This window comes from Haematobia irritans, chromosome 4 (assembly GCF_050003625.1).
Source record: "Haematobia irritans isolate KBUSLIRL chromosome 4, ASM5000362v1, whole genome shotgun sequence".
Lineage (NCBI taxonomy): Eukaryota > Metazoa > Arthropoda > Insecta > Diptera > Muscidae > Haematobia > Haematobia irritans.
In genome coordinates this window covers 129,773,429-129,801,116 of record NC_134400.1, presented here as the reverse complement: position 1 = coordinate 129,801,116, position 27,688 = coordinate 129,773,429, and the positions used below count along the sequence as shown (strand labels likewise).

At 29.7% G+C, this 27,688-nt stretch overlaps 1 protein-coding gene across 1 annotated transcript in view; it reads right to left on the bottom strand.

The window, feature by feature from the left end:
* LOC142234922 (uncharacterized) overlaps positions 1 to 27,688 on the bottom strand; it is a 316,873-nt gene that overhangs the window by 28,265 nt on the left and 260,920 nt on the right. The window contains exons 4-5 of the mRNA XM_075306133.1: positions 13,801 to 14,099; positions 9,594 to 9,751 (exon numbers count right to left, since the gene is read on the bottom strand). Coding sequence (XP_075162248.1) covers positions 9,594 to 9,751; positions 13,801 to 14,099 — 457 coding nt within the window. The remainder of the gene's footprint in view (positions 1 to 9,593; positions 9,752 to 13,800; positions 14,100 to 27,688) is intronic.

Below are 27,688 nucleotides of genomic sequence, written 5' to 3'. Positions count from 1 at the left end.
AAAATTCTTTTTAGAAATAAAATTTTGCCACTTAAAAAAATTAAATTTTGACAAAAGTTTCTATAAATATAAATTTTAACAAAATTTTCTGTAGAAATAACATTTTGACAAAATTTTCGATAAAATAAAATTTTGAGAAAATTTTTTATTGAAACAAAATTTTGGAAAAATGTTCTAAGGACAAAAATTTCTTTAAAATTAAACCTCTGAACAAATTTTGTATATAGAAATAAAAAAATAAAAAATATAAATAAAATTTTGTCAACATTTTCTATAAAAAAAAAATTACAAAATTTCCTATAGAAATAAAAATTTGCTGATTAAAACAAGTTCTGACAAAAATTTCTATAGAAATAAAATTTTGACAAAATTTTCTATATAGAAATAAAATCTTGGCAAAATTTTATTTCTATATAGAAATTTGACATTATTTTCTATAAAGAAATAAAATGTTGACAAAGTTTTCTATATAGAAATAAAATTTTGACAAAATTTTCTATAGAAATAAAGTTTTGACAAAATTTTCTATAAAGAAATAAAATTTTGACAATATTTTCTATAAAGAAATAAAATGTTGACAAATGTTTCTATATAGAAATAAGATTTTGACAAAATTTGTTATAAAAATAAAATTTGTAGAAAATTTTTAATAGAAAAAAATTGGCAAAATTTTCCAAGGAAAAAATTTTCTTTAGAAATAAAATTTTGCCAAATTTTTTAAAGAAATTAAATTTTGACAAAAGTTTCTACAAATCTAAAATTTTAACAAAATTTTCTTTAGAAATAACATTTGGACAAAATTTTCTATAAAAATAAAATTTTGACAAAATTTTCTAAGGACAAAATTTTCTTTAAAATTAAACCTCTGAAAAAATGTTGACAAAATATTCTATAAAGAAAAAAATGTATACAAAATTTTCTATAAAGAAATAAAATGACAAATTTTTCAATACAGAAATAAGATTTTGACAAAATTTTCTATAAAAATAAAATTTTGAAAAAAACTTTTATAGAAATAAAATTGTGACAAAATTTTCTTAAGAAATAAAATTTTACCATTAAAAAAATAAATTTTGACGAAAGGTTCTATAAATATAAATTTTGACAAAATTTTCTATAGAAATAAAATTTTGACAAAATTTTCTATAAAACTAAAATTTTGAGAAAATTTTTCATAGAAATAAAATTTTGGAAAATATTTCTAAGGACAAAATTTTCTTTAAAATTAAACCTCTGAACATATTTTGTATATAGAAATAAAAAAAAAAAATAATAAAAAATATAAATAAAATTTTGTCGACATTTTCTATAGAAAAAATTTTTTACAAAATTTCTTATAGAAACAAAATTTTTCTAAAAAGATTAAAACAATTTCTGACTAAAATTTCTATAGAGATAAAATGTTGACAAAACTTTCTATATAGAAATAAAATCTTGGCAAAATTTTATTTCTATATAGAAATTTGACATTATTTTCTATGAAGAAATAAAATGTTGACAAAGTTTTCTATAAAGAAATAAAATTTTGACAAAATTGTCTATAGAAATAAAGTTGTGACAATATTTTCTATAAAGAAATAAAATGTTGACATATTTTTCTATATAGAAATAAGATTTTAACAAAATTTTTTATAAAAATAAAATTTGTAGAAAAAGGACAAAATTTTCTTTAGAAATAAAATTTTGCCAAATTTTTTAAAGAAACTAAATTTTGCCAAAAGTTTCTACAAATATAAAATTTTAACAAAATTTTCTTTAGAAATAACATTTTGACAAAATTTTTTATAAAAAAAAAAATTTAGAGAAAATATTTTATAGAAATAAATTCAAATTTTAGAAAATAAAATTTTCTAAGGACAAAATTTTCTTTAAAATTAAAATTTGACAAAATATTCTATAAAGAAAAAAATTTATACAAAATTTTCTATAAAGAAAAAAAATGTTGACAAATTTTTCAATACAGAAATAAGATTTTGACAAAATTTTCAATAAATATAAAATTTTGAGAAAAATTTTTATAGAAATAAAATTGTGACAAAATTTTCTAAGGACAAAATTTTCTTAAGAAATAAAATTTTACCATTTAAAAAAATTAAATTTTGACAAAAGTTTCTATTAATATAAATTTTGACAAAATTTTCTTTAGAAATAAAATTTTGACAAAATTTTCTATAAAAATAAAATTTTGAGAAAATTTTTTATAGAAATAAAATTTTGGAAAATATTTCTAAGGACAAAATTTTCTTTAAAATTAAACCTCTGAACAAATTTTGAATATAGAAATAAAAAAAATAAAATTTTGTCAAAGTTGTGACAATATTTTCTATAAAGAAATAAAATTGTGACAAAATTTTCTATAAAGAAATAAAATTTTGACAATATTTTCTACAAAGAAATAAAATTTTGACAATATTTTCTACAAAGAAATAAAATGTTGAAAAATTTTTCTATATAGAACTAAGTTTTTGACAAAATTTTCTATAAAAATAAAATTTTGAGAAAATTTTTTATAGAAATAAAATTGTGACAAAATTTTCTAAGCACAAAATTTTCTTTAGAAATAAAATTTTGCCATTAAAAAAAAAATTAATTTTGACAAAAGTTTCTATAAATATAAATAAAATAAAATTTTCTTTAGAAATAAAAATTTAACAAAATTTTCTATAAAAATAAAATTTTGAGAAAAATTTTTATAGAAATAAAATGTTGACAAAATTTTCTTTAAAATTAAACCTCTGAAAAAATTTTGTATAGAGAAATAAAAATTTTGGAAATAAAATTTTGACAAAATTTTCTGTAGAAATAAAATTTTGACAAAATTTTCTATAGAAATAAAATTTTGACAAAATTTTCTATAGAAATACAATTTTGACAAAATTATCTATAGAAATAAAATTTTGACAAAATTTTCTATAGAAATAAAATTTTGACAAAATTTTCTGTAGAAATTAAATTTTGACAAAATTATCTATAGAAATAAAATTTTGACAAAATTTTGTATAGGAACAAAATTTTGACATCATTTTCTATACAAGTAAAATTTTGACAAAATTTCCTATAGAAATAAAATTTTGTTAAAAAAGATTAAAACAATTTCTGACAAAAATTTCTATAGAAATAAAATTTGGACAAAATTTTATATAAAGAAATAAAATGTTGACAAATATTTCTATATAGAAATAAAATGTTGACAAATTGTTCTATATAGAAATAAAATGTTGACAAAATTGTCTATAGAAATAACATTTTGACGAAATTTTCTATAGAAATAAAATGTTGACAACATTTTCTATAAAAATAAAATATTGACAAAATTTTCTATAGAAATAAAATTTTGACAAAAATTTTGACAAAATTTCTATAGAAATAAAATTTTGACAAAATTTTCTGTAAATAAATAAAATGTTGACTAATTTTTCTATATAGAAATAAGATTTTGACAAAATTTGCTAAAAAATAACATTTTGAGAAAATTTTTTAAAGAAATAAAATTTTGACAAAATTTTCTAAGGACAAAGTTTTCTTTAGAAATGAAATTTTGACAAAGTTTCCTATCGAAATAAAATTTTGTCAAAAAAATTAAACCAATTTCTCGAAAAAATCCCCAAATTTATGAAAATTCCCCCAAGTTCCCAGAAATTTCTGCCCCACTTACTACAAAATATCCCCAATTTGGGGGGAAATCCTCAATACTGGCAACACTGACCATAAGGATATCTTGTCATGAAAACATGGTAAAAAGAAATGAAGAGATTGTTTCATTTTTTTTTTATTCAATAGTGGACAAACAAACTCTATATACAGTGAAACATCTCAAACTTGATACTCTGAAAACCGGCACCTATCAAAATTGGAACATTTTCATGAGATATTTGTTATATAATAACATTAAAACAAACCCCTTATAAGTTGACACCCTACAAATTTGGACAACATTAAGTCGGGATTTTCCACTTCTATACCATGCTAATGGATTTCCTGAGACCACAAAGTATAATGTGTTTCGTTTATATCCATTTGTCTGGAAGCATGCAGACATATTAAGCTAAAAATAGAATTGACCAGCATTCACCGATCCTCATAGTTATTAGTTTTACCATATATATAAACCACCCTACTAAATTAATAAACCTAAACATTTGAGGGTTTTGGGAAATAAACCGAAATCTTACACTGTGTGGCTGATGCATCGCACTTCTATATTCTATATATGGAAGCTATATCTAACTCTGAACCGATTTTGATGAATTTTTGTAGGTATAGATAGAGCCACAGAATTTAACATCGTAGCAGCTTTGAGCAAGAACGGTTAATAAATAAGCGTATTTTGGTCACAATTGAGAAAATCGAATGATACATATATATGGGATCTATATCTGCATCTGAACCGAATGCGATGAAATTTCGTACACATGGAGGGTGTTCTAACAAACTACTTTGAGTAGACTTTGAAGTAGAGGTGTGCGCGTGACACGCGTGAATCGTGAACGAAATCTGAAGCAACTCTCGTGAATGTGCGTGAATGGGACTGAAACAAAAGTGTCGTGCGTGAGAATTAAAATCGGTCCGTGAACGTGCGTGAATATAATTTCTGCAAAATTACGCTCCCGAAAAAAATCGTGAAATTGTCGTGAGTCACGTGAATTGTGAGTCATTAAAAGTAACATAGTTCATGCGTGCGCGTGCGTGAGTACTGGTTTTCATTTCGTGAGTGTGCATGAGTATGAGTGGCTAACACATGTATCGTGGGTAAATAAATTTATTCACCCACGATACGTGTGGTAGATGTTAACATTTTGCTTCGTGAATACGCACACCTCTGGGAGCCACCGTGGTGCAATGGATAGCATGCCCGCCTTGCATACACAAGGTCGTGGGATCGATTCCTGCTTCAACCGAACACCAAACAGTTTTTTCTGCGATGGATTATCCCACCTCAGTAATGCTGGTGACATTTCTGAGGGTTTCAAAGCTTCTCTAAGTGGTTTCACTGCAATTCAAAGGAGGTCCCTTGTCATTGAGCTTAACATGGAGTCGGGCAGCACTCAATGATAAGAGATTAATTCACCAATGTGGTATCACAATGGACTGAATAGTCTAAATGAGCCTGATACATCGGGCTACCACCTAACCTAACCTAACCTAACCTAACCTAACCATACGCACAGCTCTACTTTTAAGATGGTCCGTCACTACATAAGCCCAATAGACCATGGTTGTCACAATTCTATACTAATAAAAGATTGAAAAAATTTTCTATAGAAATAAAATTTTGACAAATTTTCTATAGAAATAAAATTTTGACAAATTTTCTACAGAAATAAAATTTTCACAAATTTTTCTATAGAAATAAAATTTTGACAAAATGTTCTATAGAAATAAAATTTCAACAAAATTTTCTGTAGAAATAAAATTTATTGGTTTTTTATTATTGGTTTGTACTTCAATCATATTTGTTGTTTTGATCTCAGCTTTAAAACAATTTCGTTGACTAAACTACAAGAGTAGCTTAACCAACAGAGGAAAAGAATGTTTGTCAAATTTATTTGGGCAAAGCCCTATAGACTGCAAAATGGTTGGATGGACGCACGTTTCGGAATTACCACATTCCTTATCAGCATCCTCTACTTGCAGAAAAACTATCAACCAATTATCAGAATAAATTCGGGTAGTTCACTAAAATAAATTTCACTAAATAAATTTGACAAACATTCTTTTCCTCTGTTGGTTAAGATACTCTTGTAGTTTAGTCAACGCAATGGTTTTAAAACTGAGATCAAAACAACAAATATGAAATAACATTTTGACAAAATTTTCTATAAAAATAAAATTTTGCCAAATTTTCTATAGAAATAAAATGTTGACAAAATTTTCTATAGAAATAAAATTTTGACAAAATTTTCTATAGAAATAAAATTTTAACAAAATTTTCTATACAAGTAAAATTTTGACAAAATATTCTATAGAAATAAAATTTTGCCAAATTTTCTATAGAAATAAAATTTTGCCAAATTTTCTATAGAAATAAAATTTTGACATCATTTTCTATACAAGTAAAATTTTGACAAAATATTCTATAGAAATAAAATTTTGACAAAATTTTCTATAGAAATAAAATTTTGCCAAATTTTCTATAGAAATAAAATTTTGACATCATTTTCTATACAAGTAAAATTTTGACAAAATTTTCTATAGAAATAAAATGTTGACAAAATTTTCTATAGAAATAAAATTTTGTCAAATTTTCTATAGAAATAAAATTTTGCCAAATTTTCTATAGAAATAAAATTTTGACAAATTTTTCTACAGAAATAAAATTTTGACAAAATTATCTATAGAAATAAAATTTTGACAAAATTATCTATAGAAATAAAATTTCGACAAAATTTTCTATAGAAATAAAATTTTAACAAAATTTTCTATAGGAATAAAATTTTAACAAAATTTTCTGTAGAAATAAAATTTTGACAAAATTTTCTATAGGAATAAAATTTAGACATCATTTTCTACACAAGTAAAATTTTGACAAAATTTTCTATAGAAATAAAATTTTGAAAAAAAAATTTATAGGAATAAAATTTTTACGAAATTTTCTATTGGAAAAACATTTTGAAAAAATTTTATATACAAGTAAAATTTGACAAAATTTTCTATAGAAATAAAATTTTGACAAAATTTTCTATAGGAATAAAATTTTGACATCATTTTCTATACAATAAAATTTTGACAACATATTCTATAGGAATAAAATTTTGAAATTTTTTTATAGGAATAAAAATTTTACGAAATTTTCTATTGGAAAAACATTATATACAAGTAAAATTTTGACAAAAAATTTTTATAGAAATAAAATTTTGACAAAATTGTGTATAGGAATAAAATTTTGACAAAATTGTGTATAGAAATAAAATTTTGACAAAATTTTGTATTGGAATAAAATTTTGACAAAATTTTGTATTGAAATAAAATTTTGACAAAATTTTCTATAGAAATAAAATTTTGACAAAATTATCTATAGAAATAAAATTTTGACAAAATTTTCTATAGAAATAAAATTTTGACAAAATTTTCTGTGGAAGCAAAATTTTGACAAAATTTTCTATAGAAATAAAATTGTCTATACAAGTAAAATTTTGACAAAATTTTCTATAGGAATAAAATTGTGACATCATTTTCTACACAAGTAAAATTTTGACAAAATGTTCTATAGAAATAAAATTTTGAAATTTTTTTTATAGGAATAACATTTTTACGAAATTTTCTATTGGAAGAACATTTTGACAAAATTTTATATACAAGTAAAATTTTGACAAAATTTTATATACAAGCAAAATTTTGACAAAATTTTATATACAAGTAAAATTTAGACAAAAAATTTTTATAGAAATAAAATTTTGACAAAATTGTGTATAGAAATAAAATTTTGACAAAATTGTGTATAGAAATAAAATTTTGACAAAATGTTGTATTGAAATAAAATTTTGACAAAATTATCTATAGAAATAAAATTTTGACAAAATTTTCTATAGAAATAAAATTTTGACAAAATTTTCTATAGAAATAAAATTTTGACAATTTCTATAGAAATAAAATTTTGACAAAATTATCTATAGAAATAAAATTTTGACAAAATTATCTATAGAAATAAAATTTCGACAAAATTTTCTATAGAAATAAAATTTTAACAAAATTTTCTATAGGAATAAAATTTTAACAAAATTTACTGTAGAAATAAAATTTTGACAAAATTTTCTATAGGAATAAAATTTAGACATCATTTTCTACACAAGTAAAATTTTGACAAAATTTTCTATAGAAATGAAATTTTGAAAAAAAAAATTTATAGGAATAAAATTTTTACGAAATTTTCTATTGGAAAAACATTTTGAAAAAATTTTATATACAAGTAAAATTTTGACAAAATTTTATATACAAGTAAAATTTTGACAAAATTTTCTATAGAAATAAAATTTTGACAAAATTTTCTATAGGAATAAAATTTTGACATCATTTTCTATACAATAAAATTTTGACAACATATTCTATAGGAATAAAATTTTGAAATTTTTTTTATAGGAATAAAAATTTTACGAAATTTTCTATTGGAAAAACATTTTGACAAAATTTTATATACAAGTAAAATTTTGACAAAATTTTATATACAAGTAAAATTTTGACAAAAAAAATTTTATAGAAATAAAATTTTGACAAAATTGTGTATAGGAATAAAATTTTGACAAAATTGTGTATAGAAATAAAATTTAGACAAAATTTTGTATTGGAATAAAATTTTGACAAAATTTTGTATTGAAATAAAATTTTGACAAAATTTTCTATAGAAATAAAATTTTGACAAAATTATCTATAGAAATAAAATTTTGACAAAATTTTCTATAGAAATAAAATTTTGACAAAATTTTCTGTGGAAGTAAAATTTTGACAAAATTTTCTATAGAAATAAAATTTTCTATACAAGTAATATTTTGACAAAATTTTCTATAGGAATAAAATTTTGACATCATTTTCTACACAAGTAAAATTTTGACAAAATGTTCTATAGAAATAAAATTTTGAAATTTTTTTTATAGGAATAACATTTTTACGAAATTTTCTATTGGAAAAACATTTTGACAAAATTTTATATACAAGTAAAATTTTGACAAAATTTTATATACAAGCAAAATTTTGACAAAATTTTATATACAAGTAAAATTTAGACAAAAAATTTTTATAGAAATAAAATGTTGACAAAATTTTCTATAGAAATAAAATTTTGACAAAATTATCTATAGAAATAAAATTTCGACAAAATTTTCTATAGAAATAAAATTTTAACAAAATTTTCTGTAGAAATAAAATTTTGACAAAATTTTCTATAGAAATAAAATTTGACAAAATTTTCTGTAGAAGTAAAATTTTGACAAAATTTTCTGTAGAAGTAAAATTTTGAGAAAATTTTCTATAGAAATAAAATGTTGACAAAATTTTATATACAAGTACAATTTTGACAAAAAATTTTATAGAAATAAAATTTTGACAAAATTGTGTATAGAAATAAAATGTTGAGAAAATTTTGTATAGAAATAAAATTTTGACAAAATTTTGTATTGATATAAATTTTGTCGATTTGAGGTAAATTTTTTTTTTCAAATTTTAGTGATTATGAACCACATTTAATCAATACATAGACAGAAGGATAGACGGACACTAAGTGTTGATCGACTCTGTAGGAGATTCTGAGTCAATCAGTATATATTTTATGGGGTCTAAAATCAATAGTTCTGGCAAGCACATTGTTTTGCATATCCAAGTTATTATATCTTGACCACTATGTGGTTTAGGGTACCAAAATTATGGATATTGAAATCTCTTTGCATTGTTTAAAAAATTTGTGTTAATTTTTTTTACCAAACAATTGTCATCAATATAATTATGTCGTTGCATAAATATTTACAGATAAGAAATGGTCTCATTAAATATTATGGCATATTTAATAAAAGTGATAAATTCCATTGGCACTCGTTGTCGATGGAATATTTTATGCATCATCAGTGGTACATTTCAAGTACAACAAATATTTAACTTTCTCTTACCTATGAAAATTTCTTCACCTTCCTGATGGTGGTCCAACTCACAGTCCGCCTCGTCCAGACCATTTAAGTAGGTTTCCAGCAGATAGTTTTTACCCAGCTCACGTTCTCGTTTACGATGTTTCTCCTCCTCAATCTTGTTAATTTGACGCTCCTTTTCACTGAGTTTTGTGGTGTTTGAGTGTGGCATGCGGTGAATTAGTGGGTGAATGTGGATCGAAATGTTTTTTTTTTATTCGTAGTGTTGCAAGGATACCCACAAATGGAACAGTACGGAAGACATAGGGCACGACATCCAACATATCCATAAGTGAATTGGAAAGAAAAGAAGCGAAAAAAGAAAATGATAAAAATTAAACAATGAGTTGAGAGTTAAGTTAAAAGAAAAACTCAATTAATTACATAACAGGCATTTCCATTTAATTATGAAAAATCTATGGAAATATCCCTCCATCGACAAAAAAAAAACAAACAAATCAAAAAACAAAAATAAAAATGAGAATGAGAATATATCGAAGTCCTATTTAAATATTCTGAGTCAGTTCATAAAGAAGGATTAATGCTTTAAAAAAAGTTCAATTATTCGCTTGGAGAAATCAAGATCCTTCAAAACAAAAATTGAATGTAAAAGGAGTACGAAAGAATGAAAATCAAGCAGTACCGAATATTTGAAACCCCAAACCTAAATAACCCAGTAAAACAATAGTTTCCAAAAGAGAAAAGTTTTTTCCACTAATTTAAATTTTTATTTTTTTTTTTATCAATACTTCGACCCCAACCATGGCAATGCGGTATTCCCACTTTAACATTCCTTATGCAATGCATCGAAGTAATGGTCTCAGAGCCCATATTCTGAGTCGCTAACTCCGAACGAAGCAAACTATCGTCTTGAAACTTGGCACATTCACCTATTGGACCACTTTTACGTATATCCCCCATATAAAAAGATGCCAAGATTTGGCTTGCGGAGCCTCTTAGAGAAGCAAATTTCATCCGATCCGGTTAAAATTTGGTAGATGATGGTAGTATATGGCCTATAACAACCGGAAAAATTGGTTCATATCGGTCCTTAATTGTATATAGCCCCTTGGAGGAGTAAAATTCATTCGATACACTTGAATTTGGTACATTGTGATAGTATATGACCGCGAACAACCATGCCAAACTTGCTTCATGTCGTTCTATAATTACATAAAGCCCACAGATAAACCGATCCCCAATCACACAAAAATTGGTCCATATCGGTTCATAATTGTATATAGCCCCATATTGTGTATAACCCCCATATTTCAATTCTGATTCTCTAATTATAGCCTAAAGTTCATATTGGTTCGAAGTTATTTCTATGGACTAACTTAGAATTCAGAAGACGATGTTAATAAGTTTTAAGATACTTTGCCAAGTAATTGGATTGTGGGTGTCAGTCTTTAGTAGAAGTTTCTACGCAATTCATTATGGAGGGTACATAAGATTCGGCCTGGCCTGGCCGATCTTACGGCCGTATATACTTGTTTAATTTTATTGCTTCAAAGCAAAAATGTCGGAAATAACATAAACTTTTAGAATCAGCTTGGATTTCGCTACCTTTAAAACGGCCGACAAAGCAATCACACGCTGCACTAAAGTGGCTCTGTGGTATATTGGCCCATTATGGGCCAAGCACCGTCTTGAGATGATCGACACTTTGGTATTTTTTATGGCAATCTTATTCTCAAAAATGCCCGAGGCGCAAAATTTTAACGAATAGAGATCCGAAGATTTTGTTGGCCTTAGTGCGCACCACTTTATCCGTTCAAAACTTGAAAAATTATTAACAAAAAAAAAAAAACGATTTGGAACCACTGTGGTGTGGTGGAAATGAAGTCACTCTTGGTTGACGCGTGCCGGATGTTATGGTGCTGAGTCCTTTTTGAATGTCCAAGGTCTGCGGTCAGAATGTTTGTCTTTCCAGGGCTGCAATACTATCTTTAAGACCTTTTTCGATGAATACGAGCGACCATCCCATACAAAGGTCCACAATATCGTCAGCGCTTAAGTTCTGGTGAGCAATCGAAAGTGTAAATTCTCAACTGACTTCGATACTCTTTTTTCACAAATTCAATTTGGAATGGTTTCAGCTAGTGGGCACTTTCGTTGAACGAAGCAACTCATTGGCTCCTTCCAGGCTAACTTTTCTTTGTCAATCGGCGATTATTTTTAAAAAATTTTAACTAAACAGTATTACAAGTAAACATTTTTTGACAAATTCAAGAAAATTTATTGGACATAATTCATTTGCTTCGCTTGTTAAAAAATATTTTTGTAGTTTGAAGGAAAAAAAAATGGAATTCAAAATTGCAAGAATGTCTTTAGTACCATACGAAGTTCAAGATGGGGGCATTTGTAGTAAAATTTACAAATTTCTTCTAGAAACTGTATTTACTATCCGATTTGCCTGAAATTGGAAATGTACAGGTATTTTGGGACCATAAAAAGGTGCTCCGAAAATGGTACCCATCGGTCCATGTTTTGGTATAGCCCCCATATAGACCGAAACTGTATTTTCTATCCGATTTGCCTGAAATAGAAAATCTAGAAGTATTCTAGGACCATAAAGAGGTGTGCCGAAAATGGGGTGTATCGGTCTATGTTTTGATATAGCCCCCAAATGGACCGATCTCCCGATTTTACTTCTGGGGCTTCTAGAATCCGTAGTTTTAATCCAATTCACCTGAAATTTGAAATCTATAGGCACTCCATGACCCTAAAGGCGTGTGCCGAAAATGGTGAGTAACGGTCCATGTTTTGATATAGCCATCATACAGACCGATCTCCCGATTTTACTTCTTGGTCTTCTAGAATCCGTAATTTTAACCCAATTTGCCTCAAATCGGAAATCTAGAGGTATTCTAGGACCTTAAGGTATTCTAGGACCGCAAGATGGTCATTCTTACTATGGGTTAGTTAATTTTTCTTAAAAAATAGTAAACTTTTTTTTCGGTGTATACACACCTAACTACACAGAAAAAAGTTTCACGAAAATGTTTCCAATTAAAATCTTAATTGAGTTTTAAAAAATATTCAATTAAAAATTTAATTGATTCAACAAATTTTTTAATTGAAATAAAAATCAATCACACAAATTAATAGTATGAATTAAATATTTAATTGGATCAATTAATTTTTTAATTGACTGTCAATTAATTTTTTAATTGATACTATCATTTCTGTGATTGAAGACATTTCAATTAAAAATTAATTGGATCAATTAATTTTGTGATTGTATCAGAAAAAAATTTGTTTGTGTGTATACATGTTTTAGTCCACGGCTAGTGGATATTTCCATGGCCCCAAGTATATACTGGGGGAGATGACTCAATTTGAGTCTTATGACTAACTTCTATGACGAAGAAAGCCTTCAAGAATTGTGTTCTTCTGCACACAAAAATTTTTTTTCTGATTCAATCACGAAATTAATTGATCCAATTAATTTTTTAATTGAAATGTCTTTAATCACGAAATTGATAGTATCAATCACAGTTTTAATTGAAAATTAAAAAATATTTGTTTAAAAAAATTAATTGATTTAATTTGAAAATTTCAATTAATTGTTTGATTGATTCAATTAAAAATTTAATTGATGTTGATTGCAAAACTCAATTAATTTTTTGAATTAAAATGGTAACTATTTTCAATTACTTTCTAATCTGACTTTGTGTTTTTAGTTTGATTAAAAAAATATATTTTGAAATAGTTTTCTATTTAAAAGAATCCATCACTTTTGTTTACTGACTTAGTCTTCCGAGTTTAATTAAAATGTTAATTGAATCAATTAATTTTTTATTTAAAATTTAAAAATTTTCAATAATTGACTTAATTAACTTAAGGTTTCTATCTTGATTAAAAAGTTAATTGTATCAATTAAATTATTAATTGAAAAAAAATTTCAACTTCAATCAACTTATTAATTGGAAATATTTTGGTGATATTTTTTCTGTGTGCCATTTCTATTACACTGAGATTATAAATGATAGTGTTGTCAATCTCTTAAAAATATTCTAGTCTTACATGTGTCATCAAATGATTCCCACCTCCCAGCATAGATTCCCAGCATATCCATTAACCTTACCGACTAATGAAAATGTCGTCAATAATGCTCACCCTGACATCTCATTCAAATCACCTTAATGGTCTTATGACCCCCCAAAATTTACACACTAAAGAGACTTACCGTAACAGAGACAATTGCCGTTGTATTGTCTCATCCTGGGCCAAAATAATCTTGAGTAGACGTTCATTGGCCGTTGCCGTACAGCGGGACAATTTTGGATGTAGTGTATTAGCCTGGGCCAACCATTGCGATGATTTATGTTTGCGACGACGAAATTTCGCACTTCTGGCACTGCCCACTGGGCTGCCCATGCCACTGTCCTTATCCGTGGAGATTAATGAAGACATCTGTGGTGTAGCTGTATTATGGGCATAGCCAGACATGGGCGCTGGTCCCAAACGCCTCAATAGCAATTCACACTAAATAACCCAAAGAGAAGAATGAGAGACAAAGAGAAAGGAAACAAATGAAATACAATTTAGTTCTGTGGTCGCTTATGATTTATACAAAAATATTTGCAGAAATTTATAGTCATTCTATTTAGCTGGTATAGGGCATGAATATTTTGCCCCTAGAATTTTATGTTTCTGTGTATTCCGCAGAAAAAATGGTTTATCAACTTCTACGTGGTTTCTGCACCAAAAACCTTATTGTATTTTTTGTCCTGGTCATGCAATCGAATATTTTTTGCTGTTTTCTCTTTTTGGTCAACTTTGTCATACCATAATTGCTCTTAATTTAAACCCTCACCGCAGGATAGCACAGAAAAACTTTGGGAATATTTATCTCTTTTAAGGGAATAAAAACAAAACTTCACAATATAACCGAAGAGCCATAAAAAATTGTTTACCAAAATTAAATAATTGAAACCAATTATTTAAATCTATACACTTTATTGTTCCATTGAGTCATGGGAAAAAGAGAGTAAAAGTGTGTGTGTGTGTGTGAGAGAGCGAGAGAGAGAGTGGTTGAATTCTCACACCACAGACTGATAACATGAGACATTTAGTAGGAACACAATCTGAAGCGTTCTAAGAACACCATGCAGATAAAAAAATAACAAAAATTTCAACAATTCAATTTATTGGGGTATGAAACCATATTCAACTAAAAAGTTTAATGAATTATTTTTTGATTGTACCACTTTTGCGCAGGGCTGTGGAGCCGGAGTCGGAGTCTTGGAGTCGGAGTCTGAAGATTTTGCTGGAGTCGGAGTAGGAGACGTAAAAATTTTGCTCGACTCCGACTCCGGCTAAATCAAATTTTTTAAAACACTTCACATTTGTGTAACTAAGCAAGATTTTACGCAAATTAGTTTCCATTGCGTTATTCATTCGATCAATGTACAGCATGATTGTAAATGAAAATCTACTTCCAATTACGTCTATCTTTTTATATTTCCTAGAATGTTAGACTAGCAGATGGGCTGGATCGATCCATTTTAATGCCCATATCAATTTATTTGAAATATTTCGAACAATCGAAATTATTTTTTTAATTTTATTTTAAGGCCATATACATATGTGGAATATTGACAGAAAGTTTTTTCAAAGTTGTTTTTTATAGAAATTTTTGTCAAAATGTTATTTCTATAAAAAGTTTTGTCAAAATTTTATTTCTACAGCAAATTTTGTCAAAATTTTATTTCTATAAAAAATTTATTCAAAATTTTATTACTATAGAAATTTTTTTTCTATAGAAAATTTAGTCAAAATTTTATTTCTATAGAAAATTGAGTCAAAATTTTGTTTCTGTAGAATATTTTGCACAATTTTATTTACTACACAAAATTTTTTCTAAAATTGTATTTGTTTTTTTGATAATTTTTTCAAAATTTTATTTTTATAAGAAAAAATTGTCAAATTTTATTTCTATAGCAAATTTTCTCAAATTTTTTTTCTTAATGATGCTCACTGATACTCACTGCTATCAAAAATGTATTCAAAACTTTATTACTATAGAAATATTTTTATACCCTCCACCATAGGATGGGGGGTATATTAACTTTGTCATTCCGTTTGTAACACATCGAAATATTTCTCTAAGACCCCATAAAGTATATATATTCTGGGTCGTGGTGAAATTCTGAGTCGATCTGAGCATGTCCGTCCGTCCGTCCGTCTGTTCAAATCACGCTAACTTCCGAACGAAACAAGCTATCGACTTGAAACTTGATGTAGGTCGGATGGTATTGCAAATGGGCCATATCGGTCCACTTTTACGTATAGCCCCCATATAAACGGACCCCCAAATTTGGCTTGCGAAGCCTCTAAGAGAAGCAAATTTCATCCGATCCGGCTGAAATTTGGTACATGGTGTTAGTATATGGTCTCTAACAACCATGCAAAAATTGGTCCACATCGGTCCATAATTATATATAGCCCCCATATAAACCGATCCCCCGATTTAGCTTGCGAGGCCTCTAAGAGAAGCAAATTTCATCCGATCCGGCTGAAATTTGGTACATGGTGTTAGTATAGGGTCTCTAAATACCATGCAAAAATTGGTCCACATCGGTCCATAATTATATATAGCCTCCATATAAACCGATCCCCCGATTTGGCTTGCGAGGCCGGCTGAAATTTGGTACATGGTGTTAGTATATGGTATCTAACAACCATGCAAAAATTGGTCCACATCGGTCCATAATTATATATATCCCCCATATAAACCGATCCCCCGATTTGGCTTGCGAGGCCTCTAAGAGAAGCAAATTTCATCCGATCCGGCTGAAATTTGGTACATGGTGTTAGCCCCCATATAAACCGATCACCAGATTTGACCTCCGGAGCCTCTTGGAAGACCAAAATTCATCTGATTCAGTTGAAATTTGATACGTGGTGTTAATATATGGCCTTAAACTCCCATGCAAAAATTGGTCGAAATCGGTCCATAATTATATATAGCCCCCATATAAACCGATCCCCAGATTTGACCTCCGGAGCCCCTTGGAAGAGCAAACTTCATTCGATTCGGTTGAAATTTTGTACGTGATGTTAGTATATGGTATCAAACAACCATGCAGGAATTGGTTCATATCAGTTCATAATTATATATAGCACCCATATAAACCGATCCCCAGATTTGACCTCCGGTGCCTTTTGGAGAAGCAAAATTCATCCGATCTGGTTGAAATTTTGTACATGGTGGTAGTATATGATATTTAATAACCATGCCAAAAGTGGTCCATATCAGTCCATAATCATATATAGCCCCCATATAAACCGATCCCGAGATTTGGTTTTGGAGCCTCTTGGAGGAGCAAATTTCATCCGAGTTAGTTGAAATTTTGTACATTGTGCTAGTATATGGCCGTTAACAACCATGCCTAACTAGGTCTATATCGGTCTATAGTTATATATAGCCCTCAGATAAATCGATCCCCAATCACACAAATATTGGTCCATATCAATAATTGTATATAGCCCCCATATAAGCGACCCCCATATTGCAGTTCTGGCTCCTTACGTACCGTGCAAAAGTTCATATCGATTCGTAATTATTTGTAGACTTACCTACACATACTTTTTTTGTCTAATGTATACCACGTATGGACTAAAACACAATTTAGAAAACGATTTAAGATACCACAACCCAAGTAATTCGATTGACGCAATCCATGGTGGAGGGTACATAAGATTCGGCCTGGCCGAACTTACGGCCGTTTATACTTGTTTTCTATATAAAATTTAGTCCAAATTCTCTAACGTATCTCTTACGTACCGTGCAAAAGTTCATATCGATTCGTAATTATTTGTAGACTTACCTACACATACTTTTTCTGTCTAATGTATACCACGTATGGACTAAAACACAATTTAGAAAACGATTTAAGATACCACAACCCAAGTAATTCGATTGACGCAATCCATGGTGGAGGGTACATAAGATTCGGCCTGGCCGAACTTACGGCCGTTTATACTTGTTTTCTATATAAAATTTAGTCCAAATTTTGTTTCTATAGAAAATTTAGTCAAAATTTTGTTTGTTAGAAAAATAAAATTTTTTTGCCAAATTTTATTTCTGTAAAAATTTTATTCAAAGTTGTATTTCTATATATATTTGGTCAAAAGTTGATTTCTATAGAAAATTTTGCCAAAATTTTATTTCTATAGAAAATTTATTTAAAATTTTATTTACTAGACAAAAATTTTTCCAAAATTGTATTTTCACTGATACTCACTGCTAAGTCGAAAATTGTAGAAATGACTCAAATTTTCAAATTTTTCAATGAATGAATCATAAATGCATTTGTGCGAAATTGTCTAAACAATTATAAATATTTCCCAAATATTGCCCGAGATTTTGTAGAAGTCTGATTTGAGATTTTATCAAAATGTAGATCTAAATACAAAGTTGTGCAGAGTATATTAGACTTTCCTTGCATTTTTATTATACCCACCACCATAAAATGGTGACGGGGGTATAATAAGTTTGTCATTCCGTTTGTAACACATCGAAATATCGATTTCCGACTATATAAAGTATATATATTCTTGATCAGGGAGAAATTCTAAGACGATATAAGCATGTCCGTCTGTCCGTCTGTCTGTCTGTCTGTCTGTCTGTCTGTCTGTTGTAATCACTCTACAGCCTTCAATAATGGCGCTATCGTCGCGAAATTTGGCACAGATTAGTTTTTTGTTTGCAGGCAAGTCAAGTTCGAAGATGGGCTATATCGGTCCAAGTTTTGATATAGTCCCCATAGAAACCGACCTCCCGGTTTGGGGTCTTGGGCCTATAAAAACCGTAGTTTTTATCAGATTTGCCTGAAATTGGAAATCTAGAGTTATTTTGGGACCATAAAGAGGTGTGTCGAAAAAGGTCCGTATCGGTCCATGTTTTAGTATAGCCCCCATATAGACCGATCTCCCGATTTTGCTTCTTAGGCGTCTAGAAACAGTATTTTCTATCCGATTTGTCTGAAATTGAAAATCTAGAGGTATTTTAGAACCATAAGGAGGTGTGTTGAAAATCGTTCGTATCGGTCCATGTTTTGATATAGCCCCCATATAGACCGATCTCCCGATTTTGCTTCTTGGGCGTCTAGAAACTATATTTACCATCCGATTTGCCTGAAATTGGAAATCTAGAGGTATTGTGGGACTATAAAAAGGTGGGTCGAAAATGGTCCATATCGGTCCATGTTTTGGTATAGCCCCCATATAACCGATCTCCCGATTTTTCTTCTTACGCGTCTAGAAACAGTATTTTCTATCCGATTTGTATGAAATGGAAAATCTAAAGGTATTTTGGGACCAAAAAGAGGCGCGTCGAAAATGGTCCACATCGGTCCATGTTTTGATATAGCCCCCATATAAACCAACCTCCCGATTTGGAGTCTTGGGCCTATAAAAACCGTAGTTTTTATCCAATTTGCCTGAAATTGGAAATATAAAGGTATTTGAGGACCATAAAAAGATGTGCCGAAAATGGTGCTAATCGGTCCATGTTTTGGTATAGCCCCCATATAGACCGATATCCCGATTTTGCTTTTAGGGCTCCTAGAAACTATATTTACCATCCGATTTGCCTGAAATTATTGAGCTACAATAAACTCTATTTATTACATGATTTGCCTGAAATTCGAAATTTAGAGGTATTTTTAGACCACAAATAAGAGTGCCGAAATTAAGGTATATCGGTCCATTTTTTGGTATAACCCCCATATAGACTGATCTCTCGATTTTTACTTCTTGGGCGTCTAGAGACTATATTTTCTGGCCGATTTGTTTGAAATTGAAAATCTGGAGGTATTTTAAGATCACAGATATGTGAGTAGCAAATGGTGCTATCGGTCCATGTTTTGGTATAGCCCCCATATACACCGATCTCCCGGCTTTATTTCTTGGGCTTCTAGAATTCGTAGTTTTTATCCGATTTGCTGGAAATTAGTAATCTATAATAAAATTTTAGATAAACGAAATTTTTTTTTCTTATAAAGTGTTTTTGTTTATTCAAAGATTGTCTCTAAAATTTGTGTCAAAAGAAAACTTTGCTTGTCTAAAATTACGTTTCTCAAAAAAGAAAACACTTCTTTCAGGGTATAGCAGGCGCACTGATCATGAAAATTGCTTCAAACTGAAAGTAAAAGTTCCAGATTTTACTCATCGTATTTAAATAAATGCGGAAAAATCTACAGATTTAAGATTTTAAATCAAGGCGTAATTTCAACATATACACGATATGTTTATATTTTCTCTAAAACTCTAACAAAATTGGTTCTCATAAATCCAGAACCTTGTCTGGTCTTCATAGGTAGAATCTTTAAAGTTTGTCTTCGGGAGCTGGCTCGTTTGGGAGAAGATTTGTCATCAAACCCCCTACAATTCTATATATTTATTATCAAGTAACCCACTACGACGAAGAGTTTTCATAGTAAACTATTATACTTGATTCATGGTGGTGGGTATTTAAAATTCGACCCGGCCGAATTTACTGCTGTATGTACTTGTTTTTTGTTAACGTTAGATTTAAATTTTAAGTACATAGATTTTGTAGAAGTTTATACAATTTTGTCTAAATCGATTCAGATTCAAATTCAGGCATAACATATGGGAATATAAACCTTTATATAGCTCGCAACAAATTTAAAAGATTTGAGATAGTATCAATAATTTTGGTCCACAAATACATATACTGTTGGTATCTTCTCATATTATGATGGGTATTTATATCATTATTTTATTTATTAAACATTGCTCTAAAATTGAATATAGAGTTCAATTGGCATCTAATGTGAAATTAAGACCTTTTTTTGCACACATAAATAAATACGATACTTTATATCGATCCACTTACGGTACCCCCACAATAGAACTACAAATTAGTGGTATTAAAATGAGATTTAGTTATATTACCCGGAGTCGACTCCGGAGTCGGAGTCGAGCTGATGAAAAATGCTGGAGTCGGAGTCGAGCACAATTGGTTCGACTCCACAGCTCTGCTTTTACGTATAGCCCTCATATAAACGGACCCCCAAATTTGGCTTGCGAATCCTCTAAGAGAAGCAAATTTCATCCGATCCGGCTGAAATTTGGTACATGGTGTAAGTATATGGTCTCTAACAGCCATGCAAAAGTTGGTCCACATCGGTCCATAATTATATATATCCGCCATATAAACCGATCACCAGATTTGACCTCCGGAGCCTCTTGGAAGACCAAAATGCATCTGATTCAGTTCAAATTTGGTACATGGTGTTAATATATGGCCTCAAACTCCCATGCAAAAATTGGTCGAAATCGGTCCATAATTATATATAGCCCCCATATAAACCGATCTTCATTCGATTCGGTTGAAATTTGGTACGTGATGTTAGTATATGGTATCCAACAACCATGCAGGAATTGGTTCATCAGTCCATAATTATATATAGCACCCATCTAAACCGATCCCCAGATTTGACCTCCGGTGCCTTTTGGAGAAGCAAAATTCATCCGATCTGGTTGAAATTTTGTACATGGTGGTAGTATATGATATTTAATAACCATGCCAAAAGTGGTCCATATCAGTCCATAATCATATATAGCCCCCATATAAACCGATCCCGAGATTTGGTTTTGGAGCCTCTTGGAGGAGCAAATTTCATCCGAGTTAGTTGAAATTTTGTACATTGTGCTGGTATATGGCCGTTAACAACCATGCCTAACTAGGTCTATATCGGTCTATAGTTATATATAGCCCTCAGATAAATCGATCCCCAATCACACAAATATTGGTCCATATCAATAATTGTATATAGCCCCCATATAAGCGACCCCCATTTTCAATTCTGGCTCTCTACGTATCTTGCAAAAAGTCAATATCGATTCGTAATTATTTGTAAACTTACCTATACATAACTTTTTTGTCTAATATATACCACGTATGGACTAACTCACAATTTAGAAGAAGTTTTGAGATACCACAACCCAAGTAATTCGATTATGGACGACATTCTCTCGTAGAAGTTTCTACGCAATCCATGGTGGAGGGTACATAAAATTCGGCCTGGCCGAACTTACGGCCGTATATACTTGTTTTTAATTTAAATATCCAAATTCGGGCTCGTCTACAAGTAAAAGTTATGCTTTGTTTCAAGTAAGAAAATCTTTAAAATAAAGTGTTGAAAAAGTCCCCTATTTTTAAACGCTTTTTCGCTTTGTAATCATGATGCAAGGAGTCAACAATATTAAAGACGATTTAATTAATTATAAAGAATTTCTTACAAATTATTAAAGCCAAGTTGACCTCAGTCAAACAAATGACTTGACTTGTGGACAAGGAAATAAACTTTATATGCGTCTTCTTTGTTAAGTAAAATTCGGATTCGTATTTTAACGGCATGAAATCTTTGGACTCACGACAATATATTTTTCAGTGTATATTATAGTTGGTCCGCCTGACTTGTTTACTTGTTTTTGGTTTACTTTAAGAACGATTTTTTTCTGTGTAGTGGAATATGCAAGCACTAAAATGATTTTGACCATATGAACTTTAATATATTTTGAATATGAACTAAACCTCTTTTTTTAGTTATGTTCCCGAGCTTGCAGGGTTGCAGAAAATTTAAGTTTAAAAACGAAATAAGATTTCAATGTTTTGTTTTTTTTTTTTTTCATTATGTGGTATAAACAGCTACTTTGAAAGACCAACTACAAAGTTTGCGTGACGTGTAAGCAGCCTGTGCTAATGCAAACCCAAACAAATTTGCAAAACTTTGAGTTGAAGTTGTCAGTAAGAAAACGCATCACTCAAACTTTTACATTGAAATAATCGAAAATTATTAAGTACATTAACATGCGTGTTAGTCAATCTGAGACTCGAAGTGCAATACAGCGATTGCAGTCCTGTCCCCTTGGACAGGAGATGTGAAATTCCAATTTCCGATCAATACCAATATCAACCACAGGTGTAATTGATGTGGCCCGAATTATCTTACCATGGTTCTTCAGAATGTCGATGTTGATGGATGTCTTTTGAACTTGTGCATGTCGTGGTTGCATGGATAATTGAAATTCAGCCTGGTACAGAATGGTGCGTGTATGTAATGAGCATATCCCATACACGACGCATGCACACTGTTAGAAAAATATGTTTTTCATATGTTCCGATATAAACAAAATGTGTTTCGGGCAGAATTTTTAAACACAATATATTTAAGTGCAAAAATGTAATGTTCCTAAACTAGTATTAAATGTTTAGGACACATATGTTAATATGTTAGAATATAACAGGTTGGCTGATAAGTCCCCGGTCTGATGGCGTCGCTAGTAAATTGTGGTTAAAATTTCAAGGGCCGATGTTGATTTTGAATAAAACACAAACTATTTAAGAAATTATTGTAATTTTATTTCATTATGATATATTGGTATTACTCAATTATGTATGGAACAAAATATCGGCGAAATGGGCGCCGCGACCTCGGTGGCAAACCTTCATCCGATGGTCCAAATTTTCGATGACGCTGAGGCATAATGGAGGTTCTATGCCGTTAATGTGCCGAATTATCTCATCCTTTAGCTCTTGAATTGTTGCTGGCTTATCGACGTACACCTTTTCTTTCAAGTAACCCCAAAGAAAAATGTCCAACGGTGTCAAATCACATGATCTTGGCGGCCAATTGACATCGCCATTACGTGAGATATTTAACCCGGCCATTGAATTTGTTGCGCAAAAGAGCCATTGTTTCGTTAGCTGTGTGGCAAGTGGCACCGTCCTGCTGAAACCACATATCGTCCACATCCATATCTTCCAATTCGGGCCATAAAAAGTTCGTTATCATCTCACGATAGCGAACACCATTCACAGTAACTGCCTGACCGGCCTCATTTTGGAAAAAATACGGCCCGATGATGCCGCCAGCCCATAAACCGCACCAAACATTCACTCTTTGTGGGTGCATTGGTTTTTCGACAATCACCCTTGGATTCTCATTCGCCCAAATGCGGCAATTCTGTTTATTGACGAATCCACTGAGGTGAAAATGTGCCTCATCACTGAAGATGATTTTCTTCGAAAATTGATCATCCACTGTTGCCATTTCTTGGAACCATTGGAACGTTGTTGGATTGTATATCTCTCCATGGTTCAAATTGAGTAAGTCTGAAATAGAGAAATGTCGAATAAAATTCGGAAGAAAACTTAGCGTTTAGGTGTGGTTCACATTCAACATCGGCCCTTACAATTTAACCACCCTTTATTAAATGCATTTTATTTTTATATAGTACCAACCTTCAAATGATTCGTGTCAAAATTTGACGTCTGTAAGTCAATTAGTTTGTGAGATAGAGCGTCTTTTGTGAAGCAACTTTTGTTATTGTGAAAAAAATGGGAAAAAAAGGAATTTCGTGTTTTGATAAAATACTGTTTTCTGAAGGGAAAACATACGGTGGAAGCAAAAACTTGGCTTGATAATGAGTTTCCAGACTCTGTCCCAGGGAAATCAACAATAATTGATTGGTATGCAAAATTCAAGCGTGGTGAAATGAGCATGGAGGATGGTGAACGCAGTGGATGCCCGAAAGAGGTAGTTACCGACGAAAACATCAAAAAAAATCCACAAAATGATTTTAAATGACCGTAAAATCAAGTTGATCGAGATAGCAGAGGCCTTAAAGATATCAAAGGAACGTGTTGGTCATATCATTCATCAATATTTGGATATGCGGAAGCTCTGTGCAAAATGGGTGCCGCGCGAGCTCACATTTGACGAAAAACAACAACGTGTTGATGATTCTGAGCGGTGTTTGCAGCTGTTAACTTGTAATACACCCAAGTTTTTTGGTCGATATGTGACAATGGATGAAACATGGCTCCATCACTACACTCCTGAGTCCAATCGACAGTCGGCTGAGTGGACAGCGACCGGTGAACCGTCTCCGAAGCGTAGAAAGACTCAAAAGTCCGCTGGCAAAGTAATGGCCTCTGTTTTTTGGGATGCGCATGGAATAATTTCTACCGATTATCTTTAGAAGGGAAAAACCATCAACAGTGACTATTATATGACGTTATTGGAGTGTTTGAAGGTCGAAATCGCGGCAAAACGGCCCCCTATGAAGAAGAAAACAGTGTTGTTCCACCAAGACAACGCACCGTGCCACAAGTCATTGAGAACGATGGCAAAAATTCATGAATTGGGCTTCGAATTGCTTCCCCACCCACCGTATTCTCCAGATCTGGCCCCCAGCGACTTTTTCTTGTTCTCAGACCTCAAAAGGATGCTCGCAGGGAAAAAATTTGGCTGTAATGAAGCGGTGATCGCCGAAACTGAGGTCTATTTTGAGGCAAAACCGAAGGAGTACTACCAAAATGGTATCAAAAAATTTGAAGGTCGTTATAATCGTTGTATCGCTCTTGAAGGGAACTATGTTGAATAATAAAAACGAATTTTGACAAAAAAAAATGTGTTTTTCTTTGTTAGACCGGGGACTTATCAGCCAGTTTGTTACTTACCGATGGAAAGGTATTTTAAAACTTCTTAACATCGTCTTCTAAATTGTAAGTTAGTCCATACGGGGGATATATTAGACAAAAACAAGGTATATACGGGTAAATAATTAAGAACCGATATGGACTTTTGCGCTGTAATTAGAGAGCCTGAATTGAAATATGGACGTCGCTTTATATGGGGGCTTTATACAATTATGAACCGATATGGACCAATTTTTTGTGTGATTGGGGATCGGTTTATCTGAGGGCTATATATACATATAGACCGATATGGACTAAGTTTGGCATGGTTGTTAGCGGCCATATACTAGCACAATTTACCAAATTTCACCTGAATCTGCAAAAATTGCTCCTCCAAGAGACTTCAAAACCAAATCTGGGAATCGGTTTATATGGGGGCTATATATGATTATAGACCAATATTGATTAATATTGACATGGTTGCTAAAGACCATATACTAACACCACATACCAAAATTCAACGGGATCGGACGAATTTTGCTTCTCCCAAAGGCTGCGGAGGTCAAATCTGGTGATCGGTTTATATTTGCTTCTCTTAGAGGCTCCGCAAGCCAAATCGGGGGATCGGTTTATATGGGGGCTATATATAATTATGGACCGATGTGGACCAATTTTTGCATGATTGTTAGAGACCATATACTAACACCATGTACCAAATTTCAGCCGGATCAAATGAAGTTTGCTTCTCTTAGAGGATTCGCAAACCAAATTTGGGGGTCGGTTTATTTGGGGGATATACGAAAAAGTAGTCCAATATGGCCCATTTGCTATACCATCCGACCTACATCAATAACAACTAATTGTGCCAAGTTTCAAGTCGATAGTTTGTTTCGTTCGGAAGTTAGGGTGATTTCAACAGACGGACAGACGATCGGACGGACATGCTTAATTCGACTCAGAATTCCACCACGACCCAGAATATATATACTTTATGGGGTCTTAGAGCAATATTTCGATGTGTTACAAACGGAATGACCAAGTTAATATCCTATGATGGAGGGTATAAAAATTGTAAATTATTCCATAAATATTTCTTTTTAAGCACATACCGGGATCCTCTATCAATTTTTACTTTTTTCCGATGAAGTTCTTTTGGACATGTCTTAGAAAATACTCCATTTGGTCGTTTAAATACAATTTTAAATTTTATACAATTGAATGTTGCAAAAAAGAATAGAAAACAAGTATAAACGGGTCAAAGACAATCGCTATTGATTTTGGAAAAAATCGGATCAGATTTAGATATAACTACCATATATATTTATCAACGATTTGATCATACACACAAACAAATAATTCATTTATTTTATGAATCCAAAAATTTTCCAATCACGGAATTCATAAATTGTATGAAAAAAGTTCATAAATTAAAAAATACAGGTTTTCATTGACTACATAATATTAATGAAATTTGTAATACTATAAATGAAGTATACATAATTTTCGACATTGAAAAATATGTATTTTTACATAATATATATTAAAAATGTCATGCATTAAATATCTTCTTCTTTTCTTTTTTCTTTTCGATTTTCCCCTAATTCTTAATTGGTCAAAATGTATGAACCCATTTATTAAAAACCGCGAGTCCTGCGAGTAAAAAACATTTTATAATATTTTTTATTACTTATGAATATGAGAACCAATGCTTCCAGTTAATTAATAAAATTGTTTTATTTCGTCAACCTTTTTCAGCAATAAATAATCTTCGAATCGCGACGGCGACTCAAACAGAACTGAAAACCCCAAACACAGCAAAGCCACGTGTTGCCTTCAAAAACGTTATGTTTGGTTTTTGTATTGTATTTTTTTGTGTGTAATTTATCTGTTTATGAACCGATCTTCTTCAAATTTCGTACATCTGAATATTTTATAAGCCCCGTAAAACCTGCAAAATATCAGCCAAATAATATGAGATTTAGATACAGCTCACATACATATCATTCTCACGATATGCATTTATATGGACCCAGCGACCATAATTTCACATTAACGTTCTTCAAATTTTGCACAAGAACTCCAACTGATGCCAAATTTGGTTGAAATCAGTTGAGATTTAGATATAGCTCCCATATATATATATATATATATATATATATATATATATATATATATATATATATATATATATATATATATATATATATATATATATATATATATATATATATATATATATATATATATATATATATATATATATATATATATATATATATGTATATATATATATATATATATATATATATATATATATATATATATATATATTATATATATATATATATATATATATATATATATATATATATATATATATATATATATATATATATATATATATATATATATATATAAAATATATATATATATATATATATATATATATAAAAATATATATATATATATATAATATATATATATATATATATATATATATATATATATATATATATATATATATATATATATATATATATATATATATATATATATATATATATATATATAATATATATATATATATATATATATATATATATATATATATATA